At 37.6% G+C, this 23,019-nt stretch overlaps 1 protein-coding gene across 1 annotated transcript in view; it reads right to left on the reverse strand.

The window, feature by feature from the left end:
* rsrc1 (arginine/serine-rich coiled-coil 1) overlaps positions 1-23,019 on the reverse strand; it is a 144,472-nt gene that overhangs the window by 13,028 nt on the left and 108,425 nt on the right. Inside the window, exon 7 of the mRNA XM_058799579.1 lies at positions 11,844-11,906. Within this exon, the coding sequence (XP_058655562.1) occupies positions 11,844-11,906 (63 nt within the window). The remainder of the gene's footprint in view (positions 1-11,843; positions 11,907-23,019) is intronic.

The following is a 23,019-nucleotide window of genomic DNA, read 5'->3' on the forward strand; positions in this document are numbered from 1 at the left end:
CCCAGCTCTGGTCAAGGCTAGTGAAGGCTTCTTTAAACACAGACGCAGGCATGAAAAACACATAGTTTTCGACTGCATTGACATGCAAAGCTGATGCGAACGCTGAAAATGCATCAAGTGCGTAATGAGCAGCTATTAGGAGCATTGATTTGCTGATTTCAATTGATAGTTACCCGACCAAAGTGGCATGTCAATATTTGCTAACTAACTAATACCCTCTAGCCTCTCTGCCTTGACAAATGAGATCTCAATGAACAAAGAGGGTTTGCAATCGTGGCCAGCGATTCATGTTTGGAGCAGATCACACCTCTCAAACGGGCCAAATAAAAAGCTTCTCCAGCAATCTGATATGCACTGCACTTGATATGGGTCATCTATGAGTGGATTGACTCTCGCTTGCTCCATCCTGAGCTGATGTTAGCTCATGCCAGATGCCGCTAATGTCCCTAAGGGTTCGAAGCAGTGTGTGAGAGACAGAGACAGCTCTGGAATCTAGTTGGATTTAGCTTTAAGACATTTAGAGGATTTCCTCAGGAACAGTCACTGTGATAGATGACTGTCCGATCAGCTCGTGAAGGAAGCCCAAAGCTGCTCCCACAATGACGGTTCAAACTAAACACACCAGACTGCAATAACACAAACACGGAAAAGCTAGTAACCAAATCCTGCAGAGACTTGTTTTTGTACGTTGTTGTACCACAAGTCACATTTTTCCTGCTGAAGCAGTACATGGGTGAAGTCATCAAGCATATGCAGCATTATTGGTTTGTGGAGGTTTTATCAATATCATTGATGGCTGAAGCTTCCAGCAGGAATTACGACTGCTGTCAAACATATACGTGATAATTAACGCCTAATACAAAAAGTACATTAAACCGACATTATCTAGCAAATCATTTAGCGATTCCTTGTAAACCAGGGTCCTAGATTTCCACAGTGAGGAAAACACAGATGAAATCGTGGAATCCAGCCTTAAAAATGATATAATGCGGAATGTCATGGAATGTGGCAATAAATCAAAAACAGAATTAATAAATAAAACATTTATTTCACAGGGGCCTAAAATTGTAACAATGTGTTAATTGTAAAACTTTTAATAGTGTGTTGATAAATTGCATGAGTTTCATAATTTCAATTAATTAGACATGCTTTTTGATTAAATTTGACAAAAATTGAATTTAACAATTTAAACCAGAAAAAAATAATAATAATTGGGGGAAAAATATATTTCATAGGTTTCTAGTAAAGCTGCGTTCCTGTACTGTGATGTCTGTGGATCAGCACATTTTGCAGCATGTAATCAACCGTTCTCCACTGCATCATGCAATGCTGCAGAGATGCAGTGAATCTCAGAGAATAACGGTACAAAAGTAATAAATAAATAACATATGATCAATATCTGATGATCAAATGCTTGCAATTGGTCCACACATCTGAAAATGTCTTATTTTAATTCAACTCTCTTTTCTTCTCTATATATATGAGGTAGCCTAACTTTAAAAGTGTGATGTCTCAACATTATCTCAAGCGTGGTTCTCCCAAACGTGCATTTGCCACTGAAACGCACAATACTGATGTACCGACTGCATCAAAATGTGATTTATTTACGCATAAAATACTTTACAGATGTACAAATCTTTATGAAGATTATGTTTTCAATCACATTTATTAAACAGTTGACTCATTTACTAATTATGAAATGACAACATTTTGTTGTTCTAAACTTTAAAACCTTAAACGAATCAAATTTCTATAATCATCTAACCAAGTAATATTTATTTTGTTTGCCGTGGAACAGTCATGCTGTGACTGACAATAACGCCATTAAATACACCAAAAAAATGCAATGTAAAACCACAGAAGTAATCAATTTTCAGCGATCTTCATATTTATCCTCAGCAGTGACCAGTGACCAGAAACGTCAAATCCCAGACTCGTTACACGCTCAACAACTGCTGCCGCATGAAGCGTTACGGTTGTGAGGCAGTGGAATCAGACACTCATCGAGTGTGATATGCTGTGTTTCAGGTGATGTGTGCCTGAATGAGAAGTGGACTGGGATATTCTTTTCAATATTTAAAATTGTGTTCTGTACCTCACACTAACTACTGAATACTTGCCAGAGAGGATCGAGACTGCAACGCATCCAACCTAATACCTACATAACACTGAGACCAGGCTGGATGTGCATACCTGGAAAAGTTAAGTACAATCTTATAGCTTCATAGGTGTTTTTATAATGAATTGACATTTTTCTAGTTATGTCAAGCTCTAAAATGTTTTCAAGGGTAGAAAATGTCAGTAAAAACTATCCTTCTTCGGTAAATCACAAACAACTGGAAAAGTCACGGTGCCTTTGAATAATGTTGTGAACATTGGGGCCCACAAAGGTTGAGAACCACTGGTTTGCATGCACTTTACAAGTTTGATTTTATGCAGACTAATGCTATAATTTATCAAGTTGAAATGTCATGTAAACACTAGTTTAAGTGAGACTAACAGACATCAAACGCACTTGTCAATCAGTTGCTTTTGGTGCTGTGTGCATGCTTCAAAAGATCAAGATGAACGCAACACAAGCAATGCCTCGCATCAGTCCGTCTCATATCACGCAATTCTAGCTTGACTATGCAAAAACCTGTAAAACAATCACAGATGGATGCTGCCTAATGCCAATGGTGGCATTCCGTACATTAGCATTAGCTGCTGCTCAAACAGACGTATCCGTGATTTATAACAAAATCATTCTTTAGTGTAAATAATTTACAGTTCTTCTCAATGCAAATACAAACGCACAATGGGAAACATCATCTGCGAGGTTCCCGTCATGATGTCAGAACCGAGCCGCGATGACAAAGCAAAGCTCTGTTTACTGTGTGTGTGAGAAACAGCACAAACGTCACAGTAACATCAACAGAAGGATGAAGGAGAATAAAGGAATGTGGAAAGTGCAGCATTCTCAGGTTTTGCTGGTCAGCGGCTCTGTCAAACATCTCTATAATTAAGGAAACACCCAACCAACTAATTACGTAATTGGAGTTAGCCTTTAAAACACAAATGATGTAATCTGACTTAAACGCAGACTAAGAGCCTCTCCATTCATGAGAGCGAAGCCTTACGCTACGACCGTAACTCTCATTTATTCTCATCTGCCAGACAAACAAATCAGATTCACAGATATGTGTGATCAGCGTTATTTCTCAGCGCTGTAGTGTAACTCAGACGGTGGTTTTCACGTAATTGACTGCAGAGAAGGTCACTGCCACAATGCGGGTGGACTCATTTGGCTAATTAAGAACAGTGCCCCGGTGACCTCTGTCTGGGGCAAATAACCTCAGAGTATTTAAAACCCTGCACTCCGCTTTATTGAGAGCAAATAAGAAAGTCTGACTTCATTCATTGTTTGTGAGATTTGAACAAAACATACAGCGCCTGCTGTTGCTCCTGTTAATACTAGGACATTTGATCGATTATACGCAAAAACTAAATAATCACACGGGTTTCTGTAATTTAGTGATATTACTTGCGCATAACATTATAAAAAATGCAAGCATACATATATTTTCAAACTAAGATTCATGTGAAAACAACAAAAACGGTACTTTAAGTATTTGTTTACGGTTTACTAAGTATGAACGAAGGCCAACATCACTAATAGTTATACTTTTATTATAATATTTTATTAATGTGTTTGTAATTATAGACATTCAAAATTACAGCCTAATTGAAAGTCTACTAAATTACATTTTCTTTCTTTTCTTTTTAAAGCACACTATAACATTATAACTGGATCATTTAGATCACGTAACTCACCTAATTTAAGTGAACTTTAAACAATATACATGAACCCATTATGATAAAATCACATTTATCTGTACTGTAAATTAACATTTATTTTGTGAATTTATTTTCACAACAAATACTACAAATTTTAGTTAAACGTCTGGTGTCAATGTTTTTCCATTTCATCAATTCTCTTGATTCAATGTCAGCATCACAAAAATGTCATACTTCTTTCCAGACTTGATAAAGAAAAAAAAATGTGTGAGAAAACACGCGAGAAGACTTAAAAAAACAACAACAAACACACAAATAAAAAAACATGCTAAATCAATCGCATTAATCTTTTTTTTTTTTTTTTATTACACACAAATGAATGTGTTTCCCAGTTTTTACAGTAGAAGTTAGTCTGCAATAGATACAGCAACGACACATATAATAAGAGCATATCATAGACTTTCTGAGTGTAACTCTCTGGTCACATTGATTGATGGAGCTCTGACAATTGGTGGCCCGATCGACCACAGCGTGACCCGTCAGGCACCCAATCAGTGAGGCTCTGTTCCCGGTGTGTGTCTGAGACCACCAGTCCCGACTTGATGAGGTGCAAATGACCCAACCACACACATGCAACGCTCAACACTCCACCCCGAGGATTTCCTCCCTTTCCCACAACATAAACACATACACACTTTCTCACATTACACACGCCAACACACCTTCTCACATATCAGCATATGACAATCTAACAGTCTCTTCATGAGCACCGCTTAATAAAGTCACTCTGAGAGGCCACACTGTGTGTGTGTGTGTGTGTGTGTGGGTTTGGTTGGGCCACCCTCATGCTCAATACCCTAAAACAACAGCCACCCAAGAGAATATGTTCAACACAATAAACACAAACAGCTGTTAACAGAGCTACCAAACCTCTATCAGCACATTTCAAACTGTCTACCTGCGTATTCAAATAAGCAGATGAATCCTTTAATCAGACAAGCTTCATAGAAATAAAAAAGCTGAATGGTACATTTTTCAAGCACAGTATGTGTATTTTATTCTTCATTCCAAAGCATAATATTGTAATTTTTACTCTACTACATTTCATAAAAACATATCGTTCCTCATTATTTTGAACTGAAGAGATCGTGAATGAGCTGATTCTTTCCAATGAACCTGTTGACTCTTTTGCACCGAATGATTCATTCGTGAATCAAACTGATTCGATTGCAGCAACAGCTCACTGAATCATTGATCCAATGAAGATAAGCCCAGAGCCAGGACGCTGCCAGAGCTTGAATGTGAGCAGGGCCGAAGGTGCTAAAAGTTACTAATGCCAAATTTTGGTATTGTTTATTGTAAATGGCAATCATATTAAGATCATGACTGCCAGTTATTTGTGAAGTAAAGAGCATAATGAAATGGTTGAACATGGACAGGTCTGCGTTTGTGTCTCCGTCTGTAGGGGTTAATGATTTTAGGTAAAATAATGCAAATGAATAGCCGTGTATCTTCCCTGCTGCTACAGATTTTAAAATAATAATAAAAAATATATATGTTTGCATAGCGTTCCCCTTAATATATTTACACTTTTTTTTTTGCCCCATGCGACATGCGAATATTTGTTGCCACATATTTACACATTTTCCTTATTTTTACATACGATAAGGCATATTATTTCACTTCTTTGCACTCTTGAATCATCAGTAACTGATAATGTCAGTATATTGAAGTTTAATGTTTTGATAGTGCATAATAAGTTTTGGTAACAAAAAAAGTTTGGTTATTTGCAGGTCAACACACATTAAATGTCTGCACTAATCTTTCTCATTACTGCTGACTAATGACTAGTCTGACTAGTGCTGGCAAGAATTAATAATACACATTCATTTGTCAATCATAATTTTTTACCTTTATTACGCAAGTATATTAAAAAAAAAGTACTCATTACTATAACTGGGGTAATATTGTATTAGGGTGTCTGTACTTTTACTCAAGTACTCAATGTGTAGCATGTCTACTATTGCACTACTGTTTATCTTGGTGCACTATCAACAAGTGTATGGCTCTTAGGCAATGCAGGTTCTTCTCAATGATGCTATACATGTTCATTTGAGAAAGAGGTCTCTAATATATGACTGGGCAGCTGTGATATTAGGGTGGTGCTTAGAGAAGCATCAATAAATGAACTGGGCATATTTTTTAATAGAATATGGAAAGGAAAAAACAAACAAAACTGATTTCTATCATTTAAATGTCCAGTGCAGAGAATCCAGCTTTGACTTGAAACATGCACAGTTGTTTGTGAGCTGGATGTGAGGCTCCATGTGCATTTGGAGAAATATTCCAACTGCAGACACTGGCATTCAATGACTGAATATTCAGCGTCAATACAGGTGAACAAAGGATTGCACACAGTGCCATTTTTTCTTTACGTTAAACTCACTCGGGAGAAGAGGGAAGGGATCAGCCATCAAGGCTTTTCGAAAGAGAGAAAAAAACAACTTTAAATTTGCAGTGATAAAAAATCAATAAAACAGTAATTGCTTGGCATATGATTGCATGGGAAACAAATTATAAGGAGGAGGCTGATGTCCGGGCGGATTAGGTTTTTTGGGTTCAGTGGGCCGGTCGACGGAAAAGGTCTCCGCGTGATAATTAAATCTTCTCACTCTGATTTTCTGCCAATTTTATTTCCCCTGGGTCTACAATACTAATTCACTGCTTATAAGCCAGGCATAACTAATCACTGGAGTATAGAAAATGGCTGCTTTGAATGAGAGAAAGATATGCAGACACATTTTACTTCAAATATTACAGTTACATTGGGCTTGCTGATGAATTCCACCTGTGAGATGATGACAGAAATACACCTTGATAAATGCATTTTTTAACCTTTGACCTTCAGAGGTTTCTAGTAACACAATCTTGTTTTTCAGGCTGATCATAGCACAATAAACATCCTAAATAACTAATAGCTGGTTTGCAAACTAATAACTAGTAAGTGTTCCTTAAAGGGAAATAGAAATCAAAAGGAACAGGAGCTTTTGTTTTTTAGATGAGTGAATGCACTCGTACTGTAAGCAGACACTATACCTCTTACTAAATGCCATTCAAGAGATTGGGTTCTTCAGCACATTGCAAACAATTCCATTTTGTCAGACAAACGTTGACTGAACTACTGAATCCAGAGAATGTGACAATACATAAAAAAGCTGTATGCAGTGTTGTAGACTGTATTTTGTTGTAAATGTTTCTTCAGTGACACCCAGAGGGTTTATGAATGGCAGAGACGAAATGCAACTGATGCTGGTAGATTACGTGACAACGTCAAAATGGCGAATGTAGTGTATGCATGAATTTCACTCATACTTTCCATTTGCATCCTATATAGAAAGTACTTTGAGGTTGCAAAACAAGTATCATACCAAATGTAGTACCTGCTCACACTATGTGATTTTGGACGCAGTCGATTTCTTAACAAGTGAGTCACTGAGTCGTTGTTCACACAGCTGATCCAGCTGACTGTCTGGTGAATGAGTCATTGAATCATGGACTCGACTGATTCTATTGAAATCAGCAACGGCAATCAGCAATTTAAGTCTTGAAAGGTTTTGATCACTTTCAGCTGGTCTGGCTGGGATAAACCAGCTAAACACAACATGGCCTGGCTGAGAGACCATCGTAAGTTAAGACCAGCCTAGGCTGGGCAATACTAGAGCTATCTATAGACTGTTATCACTGGTGTGTTATGCGCTAACCTTAATAAGCAATCAATGTGTAAAACTTTAAAGGTGCACGGAACCAAACATCTACAATTTCAAGTTAGTTTGCTGAATTGCTCAAGAGATAAGGACTGATGCTGACATTGTCCAGAACTCTTTTGAAGGCCACTGAATTATATAAAAGTGTTAACACCTGAAGCAACACAGAATGAAGTAAACAGCTCATGATGATACAAGCAAACTGCATTATAACAGATTTTATACCATGTGGCGTCAAACCAACAAAGAGCCAGTTTCCCCTGTACAATCCAAGTCCTTCTCAAGCGCCATGTAGAAAAGCTCCAAGAGACAGGGAAGAGCGTCGTCTACCAGGTGGCGCATTTCAAAGCTGATCCTTTAAATACGAGCTGAAGTCATGACAATTAAATCATTTAGGCCGGCGTGAGCCCCTCTCAGCAGGCTCTAGTCCCAGGGTCAACTGCCTGTAGACCCTCATTTACACAGCATTCGTATTCATGACGGGAGAGCGCTAAATATTTAACAACAGTCTTTCAGGAGATACTACTGTTGAGCTCACAGGTCAAATCATTCTGATTTCTAAAGAGATTACCTTACTCTAGATTTACCCGTCTATATCTGACACAACAAAGCATGAGACAGCTATGCTGTTCGCTGCAACAAAAAATCTGGATACCGCAATGACAAAAATAACCTTTGAAATGCTATGAAATAATATTGCTCTGATATTTTCTTCTCAGAGGGAGTTATTCAGAAATATTTAAAGGTAATGCTTTTCTCTTAAATACGTATAGGCTACGTCCTTTTATTATACACACAACCTTTTATGCAATATTCCAAAATTCACATCATTTAAATCTCGGCAAATGGGAAAGTCTAAATTAACAAACAATTCCACGCAACTTCCACCTAAAACAATACTAATGAAGCAATACTTATCATATTTATGCACCATTTACCAGACATTCCATAATAAATCAAGCCTCTAATTAAGTTTACAGAGGAGATTCAATAACATTCAGCAAATATATCTGATTAAACGCAGCTCTCTGTTGGTCATTGATCGTCCTCTGTCCTATTGACTGTCTGATTTTCTCTCATGCACACACGGGCTTGTTCAGCACTCCGGCAGACACCTCTTGTGAATGACAACACAGCTTGTTATATTGAGATTAGAAATTAATGGATACAGGGGGCAGTCTGTGTGTGTGTGTGTGTGTGTGTGTGTAGGGGCGTTAAATTCCATCTAAATGTTTAATGGTGGTATCATTCTCTAATACGGTCACACACAGAGAGGTACACACCTGTAAAGGTGACCCGCACGACACAGCATAATTAAGAAAAAGTCTTCCGCTTTTCCATGGTGAAAGAGCAAGCTGCTCTAATGATACGGGTTAAACGCTGTTAAACGGCTCATTAAAATATATGATCTGCATGAATACGGACAGAATGCAGGTCTGCGTCAGAGAAAACAGTGACGGACTCAAAGATATTCAACACTGATTTGAATATGAAAAAAAAAAAAAAATACCGTATAAGATAATTAAACTGAACAAAAGACAGTTGTCATCTAAAAATTAGGGCTGTCAATTTAACCCGTTAATTCAGTGTGATTAACTATGGAAAAATAATAATTGTTAAGAGTTGTTAACATATTTAACACCCACCCTGACCTGTATGTCACGGTATATTGCATTGCTGTTGAACATGATACATCAGACTTGTGATGGAAACACATGCCCCTGTATGAGTTTTTGTCTTATATTTCTATCATATGATACAGTTTAACAATATCACACAAGCAACAGTGTTGTTTTTCCCCAAAATCTACATGATTGATAATGTGATATTGATTTTATACAACAGTTCAATAAAGAAGTCCGTTTTTGCTCAATTTGGCAAAACAAAATAGTTCCAATCAAAGCCAAAATAGAATTGTTGTGCGGCTCCAAACAACAAAGAGCGCTGTTCCGTTACTGAATGAATCCGCATTTTTAACGAATCAAGTGAGTCAATGATTCAGTGACTCATTCATAAAGAATCACTTTCTTTGTTTCTGAATGAATCAGCTGTTTGAATAAATTGGTTGAATGAATTATTCAACAACTCATATTAAGACAGTGACTTTGTTTCATTATCATTTCAGTATCATTTCATTTTTTTAAAAACCATTTCATATTTCAATATTAATTTTTTAAACCAATTAATGCCAATTTAAAAGCCATTAATCTCAGAATTATTTATGCAATTGTAATTAGAGTGTAAATGTGATTTGTGTAAATACACATAAATGCCACTTCAAATGCAGCTTCTGAAAACTATTTTATGGCCACATTGTAGCCTTAAAACTTTATGTGTAATAAATATTTTGTTGAATCCAAATATTTCTTTCTAAAGCTACTTTTTTTTGTACTATTCGTACTTTTGTACTATTTGCCTATTCGATGCTTTTCTCATTTAAAACAATAATGACTTTATCTTTTAGGGGGTAATTTCTCAGCCCAAACTGATGTGTGATTCATTTGCTAATAATTAGCATATCATGTAATTAAATTATTATTATTATTTTTTTAAACGAATTGCCTTCACAGCCCAACTAAAAACCTAAATCTCAGTAAAATGATGAGAATGAGCATTGATTTATAGGGTGCTGCTCATATAATATAATCACAAATCTCAGCTGTCCAGCAGTATGTACTCTGTTTTCTTCATCTTATTTTGTTCATTTCCGCACTTCAGCTGGATTGTTGTGAAGCTGAAGTTTTGTGAGGGATGTGTGAGCAGAGCTGGTTCATCACGAAGAACGGTGGCCAGATGAGCGAGTGGAGATCAAGGCCGGACCAAAACCGTGTCACCGTGTCACTTCCAGATCATGAGGACTGAGACTGAGTGTCAGCAGCAAAAGACACTTTCAAAAGTCTGTAATTGTGACTATTTTTGTGCATTGGTGAGGTGGTGTTAAGAGCCTTCCAGCACTAAGGCAGGAAGAATGTGTTACTTCATGAAACAGCAATAGTTTAAGAGAGAAATGAAAGTGTTGCAGGAGGAGGTGAATTCAATTGACTCCAAAGGGTGAGATTACAGCATGAACTCGACTGCGAGCCACACGGTGAGTGACGCGTGAGCGGTTTGCCAGAGTGCTGGAGTCTAGATCCATGAGAGAATGAGGGAATAATGCTGGAGATGAGCTGGAATTATGAAATGATATTCTGATTTTCAAGTTCTAATGAATTGAAGGTGAGAGGCCATGTAAGCAACCTTAACAACACACCTTTGTGTATAATTATCACTCAAGATCAACACATTTACAGAGTGAATGCCAATATCATGCAAAAATGTCCTCATTAATTTGACTTAATTGCTTCATGAGCAGCGCATGTCAAATGTTAAATGGGGAATGTCGTGGGAATATGACAGTCACAAACATAAGGCCCACCACAAAACTGCTTTTAAAATGTGTTTAAAAAAACTGTCAGCTGCAAAGTGTAAAAAAAAAATAATCAAGAGCATTCCAATAATTCACTTGGGTTGTATGGATAATTGTATTATCAAAAGACTGGAAACATTATGATTGTTAAATTATTCTATTATGTCTCTTCTGTTCACCAAGGCTGCATCAATTTGATTAAAATACAGTAAAAACAGTAATATTGTGAAATATCATTACAATTAAAATCACTGTTTTCTATGTAGAGTGTGTTTTAAAACGTAATTGATTGCTGTGATTTTTCAGCATCATTACTTCAGTCTTCAACGTCCTTCAGAAATCATTCTAATATGCTGATTTTCACATGTGTTCACATTTATTGCTGTCTGGCAAAATTTTATTTGCATGATTAACAATAGACATTGGACATTTTGTGAAATCTGTGTAGGGAAATATTTTGCCCTCGTGAAATTTGTGATTTACTGGATTTTGCCCACAAACAATGGTAAATATGACCATACTTCAACACAATGAGAAAAATATATATAAATAAAAAAACGCTATAAATAATTGCTTTATATTATTCTGTATCATTTTATTATGGAAGCTTGTTTCCTCCACAGGATAAAGGATGGTCATTTGTGACTTTTTTCCCCCATCAATAAAAAGAGTTAATATCTCACAATTCTGACTTGTTTTCTCAGAATTGCGGGATATAGAGTCAGAATTGCAATATATAGACTCAGAAATGTCAACAGATTTTTCAGAATTACAAGGAAAAACCCTGAATTGTGAGATCTATTTATTTATTTATTTATTTTTATTCCCTGGTGGAAACAGGCTTCCATACTTTTCTTCTGTTAGCTGCAGGTTAAGAATCTTAAAGTTAGGCTCACCTTCCTCCTTTGCCTTTTCTTCTTTCATACTCTCCTTTGCTTTCAGTACTTCATCGGTTTTCGCTGTATTAAGAAAAAAAGCACAATGCAATATTAGTAATACGTTATAAACAGCCCATTTAATATACGATTAAGACGTCTTTTATGCTTTAATGTCTCTCTGCATATGTACACTTCTCCCTGTTTGCACATCTTAAGCACATACTTATCAAATAATTTTTCAGCGTGCTAATTAAAAGCCTGAGAGAAATCCTTACGCGGTGGAAACAGTTTGTGTACAAGTCTTATGGCAATTCATTTAGTCTGTTGACTCGCTTCTCTCCTGCCCTCCAAATAATGAAGACGTTAGCCGAGATGAAGACATATAGTGAGCAGTGAAGGGGGACTATCAATACAGCCTGTAAATTAATTACACCTCTGTTCCCGCACGTAATTTATTCTAAAGCGTTCGTGTCTCCCAGGAGCAATTTGCCTTTATTGCTGTTTCACTCGCTGATGAGAGGAGTCATGCAAAATTGAGTCCCTCATAACATTACCTTCTATGAGTTTCAACTTTCAAGTGAAAGGAGAGGGGAGGGTAATCACAGTCATTAAGACCAGCAAATTGTACAGTTTGCCGTGTTTAATCCAGATTCAAGTGGATAATGTGATCGTTTGAGAGCGGCTTGTTTGAGTGGACGTTAGAAAAAGGCACGACGTGGTCAGCAGGTTAAAATCTAACCACCCTCTGTTTCTGTCTACCAATTTCATGAGAAATAACAACAACAACAACCATTTTAACAAATCACTTCAAATGAACTCTTTCACAATAGCGCTCCACAAGTCTTTACAGCAGGCGTATTTTACTCTTCTTCAAGCTCAAACAAAAGCAGTAAATGACCTTTTCAATGGGGTGGTATGACTCTACGCGCCAGCACAAACAGACAGCGAATGGAAATAGCACTCACTTGAGCGCAAGCACAATCAGATGTGAGCACTTTGCTCTGTGTGTGAATTTTCCTCTAATACTCCTACGATGGTATTGCAGTCAGTGTGACTTATTAAAGATACAATTGAGAAAAATTTCAAGGAAATGCCAACATGCAGTGAAGTGTTGGGCCACCATTCGCCATCAAATCAGCTTCGGTCGATGTTTTGATGAGGGTGATGGATAACGCTGTCTAACACTTTGGCCCAAAATCTTCCTTCCACATCATTTTCACACTCATCTAACCATTCAGGAACCCCTCGTGCTCTGTGGATGGGTGCATTATCGTCTCATATAGGAACAGACCATTGCTATTAGAACAGAGATGTTCACTCTCAGGCAGGGATGCCCACACTACACACTTTAATATTTAGTGTTAATATTTCTATAATTTAACAGCATCTCAGATCTTCACGACTCTCTGATGTTGATTAATGGTCACGAGGCATGCAGGTAAAATATATATATATATATTTTTTTTAGTAAATGTTTTACTTTGTTTTCATTTTTACAATTATTTATATACAAGGCTGCACACAACATGGCCAAAAAATTATAATGCAATTATTTTGTTATATATGGTCTCATATTGCTTCTGCTGAACCTTTAGTCTTTAAAATTATTATTAGTTTTACCTGTAATTATAAAAACGAAGGCATAAAAATATTACTGTTGCAAACTGCAGTTGAAAAAAATTATTTCATAATTATAAAAAAATATTTTATTTTAAACTACAAAATAAGCAATATTTACATCTTAAATTCTTCATTCTCGATATTAAAACCCTCAAGCTTTAATTTTGTCAGAATACTGCCACTATTCTGTAAACTTCTGTCGACAGATATGTTGGAAAATGTGCGAATGCGTAAATGTGAAGCAAGCGCACCAAAAATGCATGTTACCAAAACGCACATAAAACAGAGATGGAGTTTGTGAAAAGCAGCATTTACTGTGTTCAGCAATTACAACCTTTGATTCGATAATAATTTCTATTTTATTTTCAGATGTGCAGCCCCATTGATTGATTTATATTTATATTTATTTAATGACATTGTTGGAATCACTTTCAGAACTTTTTTTTTTTTGAACCAATGAACAGTAAAATCATTGACAGCCAATCAGAATCCACCCCAAAGAGCTTATGCAATCATAGCTGCAGATGACATAATTTCAGTGTGTGCTTACAATAAACAGAGTGTTATCACTCGCTGGTGTGGATGCTAATATAGTAATCATCCCAATTATCATTCTCAGTGTGAACGGCTTTTAACAGATCCCCGGATTCTCCTTTGTCATCCGTCTGTACATTAGGAGCCGAAGCCGATGATGCTTCTTCCCAGGGTTAGATAACGCGCCGCTATCCGCAGCAGAAAGCTAAAGACTTTCACTTCATCTGCACTTAATTCCAGTTTGGTTGGCAGGATGGATAATGGAGCCTCGGCTGAAATTCAATTGTGATTATATGTGTAATTGCAGCTCGGGGCCCCTAGAGTCATGTAGGCATGCAGGACTATGTTTCATTGAAATGATCACACAGAAACAAATCCATCCGCCTCCTTCATCCAGTGGGCTGATTAGCAGCCATGGCTCGTTAGAATCCGATGCAATAAGGCAAACATGGGAGAGAAATGGCCGGGGCCCATTATCAGTGATTGATGGAGTGCTGGTGCGTTGAACACTGGGGACTCAGAGGGGCCCGCGATTTAGATTGAATAAAGCGCTTCTGCTTTATCGGGTTTATCCGCAACCGTAGAGCCACACGCAGAAGCCGCTCTGCTTCACCCGCTTTCTGTCCCTCTTCACACAGCAGCAATTCATTGATATAACACTGTCGACTGAAGCAGGTTACCGGCTCCTGAAATGACTTTAAGCGGACATGTGAGATAGGATATTGAATTCAAGTGAAATCCGTCCGGGAGTGTCGAACTGAAGCCACGCTAAAGCAGGACAGATGAGCTGCTGCGGGGTGCGATGCTGCTGATTTGCGCAGGTTTGTTCGGCGAAGTTTGCATTCAAAGGAAGGATCGTGGAGTAAACGATACAAACACACTTGAATCACAACATCATAGTGCTGTGATGGAAGAAAAGCAAAAAGAAAAGTGTGAAATGATGAAATATCGATCTAGAAACAACCCTCACCTTTTAGCCTCATCACATATTAAAATGAACACATAGCAGAATAAACTTAACTCTAAACTCTTTTATCTCAGGATGAACGGCTGAGGGAAAACACTGCGTATACGGACCATTCTACAGAACTGGTTCAAATTTAGAGTTAGAAATATTTTCTTTCTTTTTGTTTTTTCTCCATGAAAAAAGGAATTAATGACATACAGTATCTAGTAAAATAACACTCAGTTTTCATACTGCTATATGTTCCCATTTCCACTATTTGTCACTAACAAAACATTCATAATTGTGTTTTTACAGATTTTTCTAAAATATTTTCACAGGAAAGGCTGTAAAATGACAATCTAAAAAGAAAAAGTAATTATATTAAAGACATCTCAATTATTCCTATCATTATTGTATTTCAGAAGGACAAACACAACATCACAAAAATAAATAGTACTTTTCAAAAATCTGAATACACCTGCTCACTTTGTTTAGTATATTTACAGTACAGTGAAATTGTAACAGTTTTTGCCTACTTTTCTTTTGTCTTTCCTGATCCTTTAATTATATTTATTTATTTAAACTTAGTCACTACTGAAACAATCACATCACAACTAAAACTTATAATACATTTTTGGTAGTGAGGTAGTGACTGTTCGATACAGTAACATTTTTAAGGTTGAAAAAAAAAAAAAATTTCCGGCACATGCCTACGCTGGACTTTACACTTTCTGGAGGTCATTTACTGTACTTTAAAATGATGGGATCTAATCATAAAAACATGATGCCATCTCACTTTCTGGTCAAAAAATGAATAGATACAGCTAAAATCACACTCTGCCAATAAATTAAAGTGTGGGAGAGCATTTTTTACTACATTTCTTTTTGAATAATTATTATTTCATTATTTTTGTTATTATTTTAATATTTTTATTATTAAAAATGAAATCTTTTTACATTATTATTACCAATTATTATCTAAATCTATTTAATTATTTTCATTATTATTTAAATATTTTTTAAATTATTTATTATTTAACAATTAAACACTGAGTATATACATCATGTGCTGTCCTTTTCTAGAAATAAAACAGATCTTTAAAAAAAAAAAAAATCTAACAAATCAATTATTTTTAGTTGAAATTTAGGGGTTAAGGTTAAGAACAGCCACTTCATAACAGAAAGTACTCATTTGATTTTGCATATATTTGGCTTTTTATTATTTCAAGTAATGATTTGGGTTTAAGTGGATCATAACATCTTTATGAAATATCCAGTATATGAATATCTAATTGTTTTTTTAAATAATTATTTTTAGGTCGCACAAATTCTGCACAATGGTCCACTTACACATCCAGAAATCATACAGCACAGGAACGATACAGTATCACACACATCGCCGCAGCGTGCGTGAGAGGGATTTCACATCGATAAAAGACAAGAATACTCCAAGGACGCGCAAGGCTCGCATTGTCTCCCTCCTTAAAACAAACCCTTAAACCAAACGATCCCAAACCCGTGCAGAATCCTCATCTGCAGCCTCAGGCCTCTCAATAACACCACACAACAGCCGTAATAATCCTCTGTGATTAATTACTCCGGCCGTAATCTCTTACAGCGCTGCAGTGCAGGAGAGAAGGGCACGGAGGAGCAGGAAAAGCACCCGTAGCTGCGTACCTGCGCCTCTCTCCTGAGAAATCTGCCCTGCTCAATCCAATCAACATTAATCACCATCTTACAGTATCACTGCTGCACTGTTTCAACTAAATACAGCTGTAATTTAAACTACGTAATGAATACTGGTCAGAAATGAGTGAAAGGGCTTTAGAATTGTGTGTACAGCATCACAGAAACTGAGGGACTGACAGATAAATGCACTGTTTAACTACTAAAAGTTGTAGTATTTGTAGTATGTGACAGTAGCTCAGCTGTTTTCAGAAGACTAGCTTTCTCATTGACAAGCAACTCTTCCAAAGAGTAGCAGTACAATCTGACAAAACACTACATTACTGTTTTTTTGTCGTTTTTGTTACACTGAATTGCACACACACACACGTTTATATATGTGTGTATGTATGTATGTATGCATGTATACATACATATATATTTTTTACATTTAAATATATGTTATATTTATACTATATAATTATGTTAGCAAGTATTTCAGAAAGTGCACACAATGTTCTTTAACAAGCGTATTTCACAGTTTTCAGAGAAACGGATGGATGTTAGAACAGCCTTGGGAGAGATCTTGTTTATCTAGTGCACTCATGCACCTCAACATCACTGCGCTTTAATCAGTGTGTGTGTGTGTGTGTGAGAGAGAGAGAGACATAAAGTAAGAGAAAGAAAGAGTGAAAACGAAAGGGAAAAAAACAAACTACTGTAGTCTCTTTAAATGCGAACTGGTGTGGAGTCAAATAATCAGGCGGGCGTATATGAACACCCACACTTACACAAACTCAACACGCTCACAGAATATGAATATCTGTAAATGAGCGTGTGTGTCCTGAGCGTCCACGTCAATCAAAAGCAATCTGAATGTCAGAGCTCGGGGAAATGTGATAAATCAGCCGCTTGCCAAACGACAAACATGATATTTGCTGTAGCACCCCACAATTGGAAAAATGTCCCTTTGAATCAGGAATTCACTTTACACTCACATTCACACACACACAAACACAGAGCTGTGGCTTTAGTCCAACAACCTACACACTCACACATCTGTAAAATAAATACAGATAAAAGTGTGAGTGTTTATACAGTATTTAATGACAACTAACCTGTGTGAGCATCACAATTAAAACTACTCCATTTGCATCAAGGAAATTAGACTTTGGCGGAATTGAATTTGTGCAATGACAAATATAAAGAACGGTCAGGTTATTTAGCAGTTATTTACAATCGCAGAGAGAAACGGCAGCCGATTTCACCGGCTCATGAAAGCCTGAACAACAAAGAGCAAAACAAAACAGAAAAGCACTTTGCTTAAATGGAGATTTACCAAACAGTGTCACATTCGAGTAAAACTTAAATGATATCCATGAAATATTAACAACTAAACAATTAGAAAGGGAGCTATCATATCAATTTGATCAATTATTCATAAAAAAGCCTGGATTTCTATTTTGGATGTGAGAGATCAATGCCTCTATAATCAGATGTCTGCGGTCGGATCAGGCCCTGCTTCTTCCCTTCTCCAGCCACTGACAAAAACACACACGTTTTTAAGAGAAGACAGGCGCGATGAAGATATGAGAACCACCATCACCAAGAGTAATTAATTAATTACATGTGTATAGCGTGGTGTTGTTTTGAATCGGGCCCCGGAGAGGGAAGAGAGCGCGCAAACATCACAATCAAACCCTGAGCGTTGATCAAATATTCCATTTCCGCATATTCCACCAGACACTACTGTGGGCTCATTTCTGCACTTCGCCTGAAGTTCCGACGGCATCTTTCTGAGAATAATTCGAGATGATTTCTTTAATTTGCAGAGTAAATACTGGAGATTTGGTTGCAGAAACAAAACAGTCTGAGAGTTTTCATCATGTCCACATGAGACTCTGCCTGATGAAGCTTGTTTTATTCATGAGCGTTTGGAGAGAAATGTGCGTAGGCCCGTCTGTCTCTTTTGAAGGTATCTGCCATGAGTTCAGGCTCAGAGTCAATCTGAGGACATATCGCTTGAAGCCTTTAATAGTGGAAGGAGTACAGTGGTTAAAGAGGAGCTGGTGATGGCCGTCTAACCGAAGGATGCGAGTGTGAGACAGTCTCATCTGTGTTGGAAACTCAAAGCTCTTCAGGTTCTCTGTTCTGACCCGAGGCTGAGTTCTGAGCTCACTTGTGATCATATCCTCAACGAATGCAGACCTCAGCAGTCAAAATGACAATGTCTTATGTCTAACAGAAATCAGAAGGTGAGCAGGAAAAACAATAAAGCAAAGTCTGCGTTTTCTCTCATTTTCAGGAATGTACAAAATTTACAAACAGACCAAATTTTGATTAAAAGTTGTTAATGACAGGATTAGCGTTTAGGATGTAAATTCATTGTTACTGCAGATATTATCTGGCATGTTTGCCTTCTTTTCATTGCAAAAACACTTAAATGAGTTGTCTTCAACCAAGTTTCTGCCTTTCTCACACAGAAAAACCTTCTGGACAGCAAGCAGTCTGGCTTCAGAAGTGGACATTCAACCGAGACCGCCTTGAGAGTGACTTCCAAATCTTCAGTACTTATCTTGCTGGATCTGTCTGCTACTTTTGACACAGTTAACCACCAGATCCTCCTGTCAACCCTATTGGTAAATATCTCAGGCATCTCAGGAACCGCACTCCAGTGGTTTGACTCTTACCTCTCAGATACTGTAGGTCCTTCAAGGTATCTTGGAGGGGTGAGGTGTCCAAGTCGCAACATCTAGCTACTGGGGTGCCTCAGGGCTTAGTTCTTGGACCACTTCTATTCCCTGTCTACATGGCATCACTAGGTTCTGTCATTCAGAAACATGGCTTTTCAAATCACTGCTATGCTGATGACACTCAACTCTACCTCTCATTCCATCCTGATGATCCGACGAAAGCTGCTCGCATCTCAGCTTGTCTAACAGACATTGCTTTCTGGATGAAGGACCATCACCTTCAACTCAACCTCGGCAAGACAGAACTGCTTGTGATTTCAGCAAACCCATCACTTCATCATAATTTCACCATTATGCTCTGTCCAACTCAATCCGAACATCTGAATCCTTAGCCATCTTCAAGAATTGGCTAAAGACACATCTCTTCCATCTGTATTTTACCCTCTAACTCTAGCACTTTCTATTCTAATTCTATTTTATCTATATGTTGACACTTGACCCTCTAACACTTGCACTCTATTCGTTTTCTAGCTACTCATTTTCTTTTAATTATATAAATAACATAAAAAAATCGTGCTATGTGTACTGCGTTAGGCTAACCGCGACTTGCCATATCACTTGCGTATTACTGCTCTTTTGTTGATTTTGATTGCTTCTATTGTCCTCATTTGTAAGTCGCTTTGGATAAAAGTGTCTGCTAAATGACTAAATTTAAATGTAAATGTTTATGGTGAATTTGCGTAAGCAATATACAGAAATCATTAAGCTTTTGGCCTAAAGTTCATAATTCATAACGCTTCCTCCAGTGCCCTGTTGTCTCTCACATCAAAATCCAGCCACATATTTGTTTAGAACTGTTTTGCCTTGTATACGGATCTTGATCTGTGCTGATTTCTCTCCTGATTCAGACCAGACCACTTTTTCACTGGAGGAAGCATTATGGATTTTTTTATTCTAGCTGAAAGCAACAGTTTGAAGTTAAAAATGTCCTATTGATGGACTGGAGTGGTGCGAATTACTTGTGGATTATTGTGATGTTTTTATCAGCTGTTTGGACTCTCATTCTGACGGCACCCATTCACTGCAGAGCATCCATTGCTGAGCAAGAGATGGAATGACACATTTCTCCAAATCTGATGAAGAAACTCATCTACAGCTTGGATGGCCTGAGGGTGAGTAAAGTTTCTGCAAATTTTCTTTTTTGGGTGAACTATTCTATTAAAATGAGTGGTATGTGAATGGTAGTTAAGATATCAGAGGCGCGGGAAGTGGGGGTGCTGAGGGTGCTGCAGCACCCCCTGTTTTTTTCTGTGGGCAACTGTTTAATTTTTGGGAATATAAAAAAAAAAGTGTCTATTTAAGTGCAAATAGCCATGTTGTTGGCAGAGGCTATTTACACTAACTCCACCCACAAACGTATGATTGGGATAGTCAAATTTGCAAAAGACGATTGTCAGTTGTTATATTCAGTGGCGCAGATGGTAAAGCATGTGTCACACTCCTTTTGACACGATCGACCGGGGTTCGAATCTGACTTTTTTTCTCCCTTTTCAAATTTCAAATCACATCAGAAAAGCATTTATTTTTTAATAAAAATGAAGGAAATAATCAAAAAGTTGAACATAAAGTATCGGGTAGGGTTAGGGTAGGTGTAGAGAGGGCTTTTGTCCCAATAAGGTGGCATCCATTTAATAATTTGAAATAAAATTAAAGAATTACACTCAATAAGTAATTGCATACAATTTTATAATGTATTATAATGCAGAGGTGCAGATAATTGCCACTATTTGCAATAAGTAATGTTTTTCTCTAATAATGTTTTTCGCCACAATTAATCATACCCTTTTATTCAATATTTGCAAAAGTAATTAGCAGAATCCTGCTATTTTAACATAGAATACACAGAATCTAAAGCTATTTGCACTGTGTAAATCGCATGACTAAGAATACTGCTATTTTCACTTAGTGTAAATAGCCTCTATCGCAACACCTATCGTTTCAGCAGTTTGAAACAAACAAAAAAAAAGTGGTTGTTTTTGTTTTGCTATTGAGACGATAGCACACAGCATTAACATACTGTATGAATCCAAACACCACCAAACAATGATGCAACTTAATGTGTTACTACATAACCAGCCCACAAATATGCCACATTACAGTTTAGGTGGTTAGGTTTACTGGGTCAGGTTCGCTGCTAAAAAAATTAAAAGTAAAGTAAAATTATTGTGCCTGTATACCCTACATGTCATGATGACAAAGTTATACACCAAACGTTATACACAAAAGTTATACGCCTTTTCACTCGAAAACACGTTTCAGTAATGTAGATGATCACGATTTCAGTTTTATGCCGACTCAAACATCTGAAGTAAACTGATTCAGCATCTCGACAATATGCCATCAACATGTTGATGCAACACTGCAATAAAGTGACAGGATCCACGGCGCAACTCAACTTTCCTGAAGACGTATGATAATGACATCTGATTACGGCACATTACGCTCCAGCACTCGGTGTCAGAGCACCAGAAAAAAGCTACACAAGCCATGTCTGCTGATAGGTTGATGGACACCGGGCAATTAAAAAGAATAAACGGTATACGGCTCAGTGGGACACAGCTGGACGCTCAAACAACTGGCACAAAGGCCCATAACACGGTGGTCCCTGAGATTGTGCTTAGTCAAGCGCCAGCGCCTGAGCCGGCAGGAAACCGTCTCTTTTCTGTTATATTAAAGCCTAATTGCAATGTCAAGTTGCTCGGTAAGCTGTCGGTCCGGGGAACTGAGACCAAAGAGCTATACATACACAGAGACATGCAAAAATCAGAAGAGGAGGACATGTGCTGAGGGAGGTGAAATCACAACCTGTTGAAGAAGAGAGAGAGAGAGAGAGAGAAGAGTCCCACCATAGACGACTCCACTTCTCCCTGTCATCTTTTAATGCTTATTTTCATCACTTTGCTTAAAATATTGATAATCAATTAGCACTACGTCTGTTTTGTTACAGAATTGGTGTCAAAGTCTATCAGGCTGTCAAAGCCAATTCAAAGCTCATTCAGAGTTCATTTTTCCATGGTCGCTCTGCCTTTGGAGGAGTCATTAGGCGTGGGGAACATCGCCCGGGGTGCAATCGCCTATTCTCTTTCATTAGGCTGAGATGAGAAAGGTGAGGGAGATTATTAGGACTTTGGAATGATCACAAAGCCCCGCACAGGCTGTCAGATTCCCCCTCCGTGTAATTCATCTCCTCCCCACCACACCCTGCATCTGAGCGGCGCAGGGGTTCGGAGATGGACATTATTCATGAACATCTGCAGCACGGTGAACATTCTCCACCTTCAGGGGGGAACCTGCCCTTTTGGCTTTAAAATTAAAATGATGCTGCTGGAATTAAGGGACAAAAAGGTGGAGAGCGCGAGAACGGCGAGATCAAGATAGAATTAATGAGAGAAACGACAGAGAGAGAGATCTGCTGGTCTTTACTGGTATAATATCAGTGGTTTTGATGAGTTTGCAGTGCAAGGCACTTTCAGAATGACCTGACAGGGAATACTGTGCATGGTCTTCCTCAACAGTATATGGTTAAGAAAGACAAGCAATTTGAGCTGCTATGGGGTGGATAGGGAAGACTTTACAAGAGCAGAGGACAATTCATGAATACTGGTAATCTACAAAACATTTCTGATAAGTGAAACACATGCCCAAAAGCTCTAGAATAAATTATGCAATATATTCT

Source organism: Onychostoma macrolepis, chromosome 15, assembly GCF_012432095.1.
Source record: "Onychostoma macrolepis isolate SWU-2019 chromosome 15, ASM1243209v1, whole genome shotgun sequence".
Classification (NCBI taxonomy): Eukaryota; Metazoa; Chordata; class Actinopteri; order Cypriniformes; family Cyprinidae; genus Onychostoma; species Onychostoma macrolepis.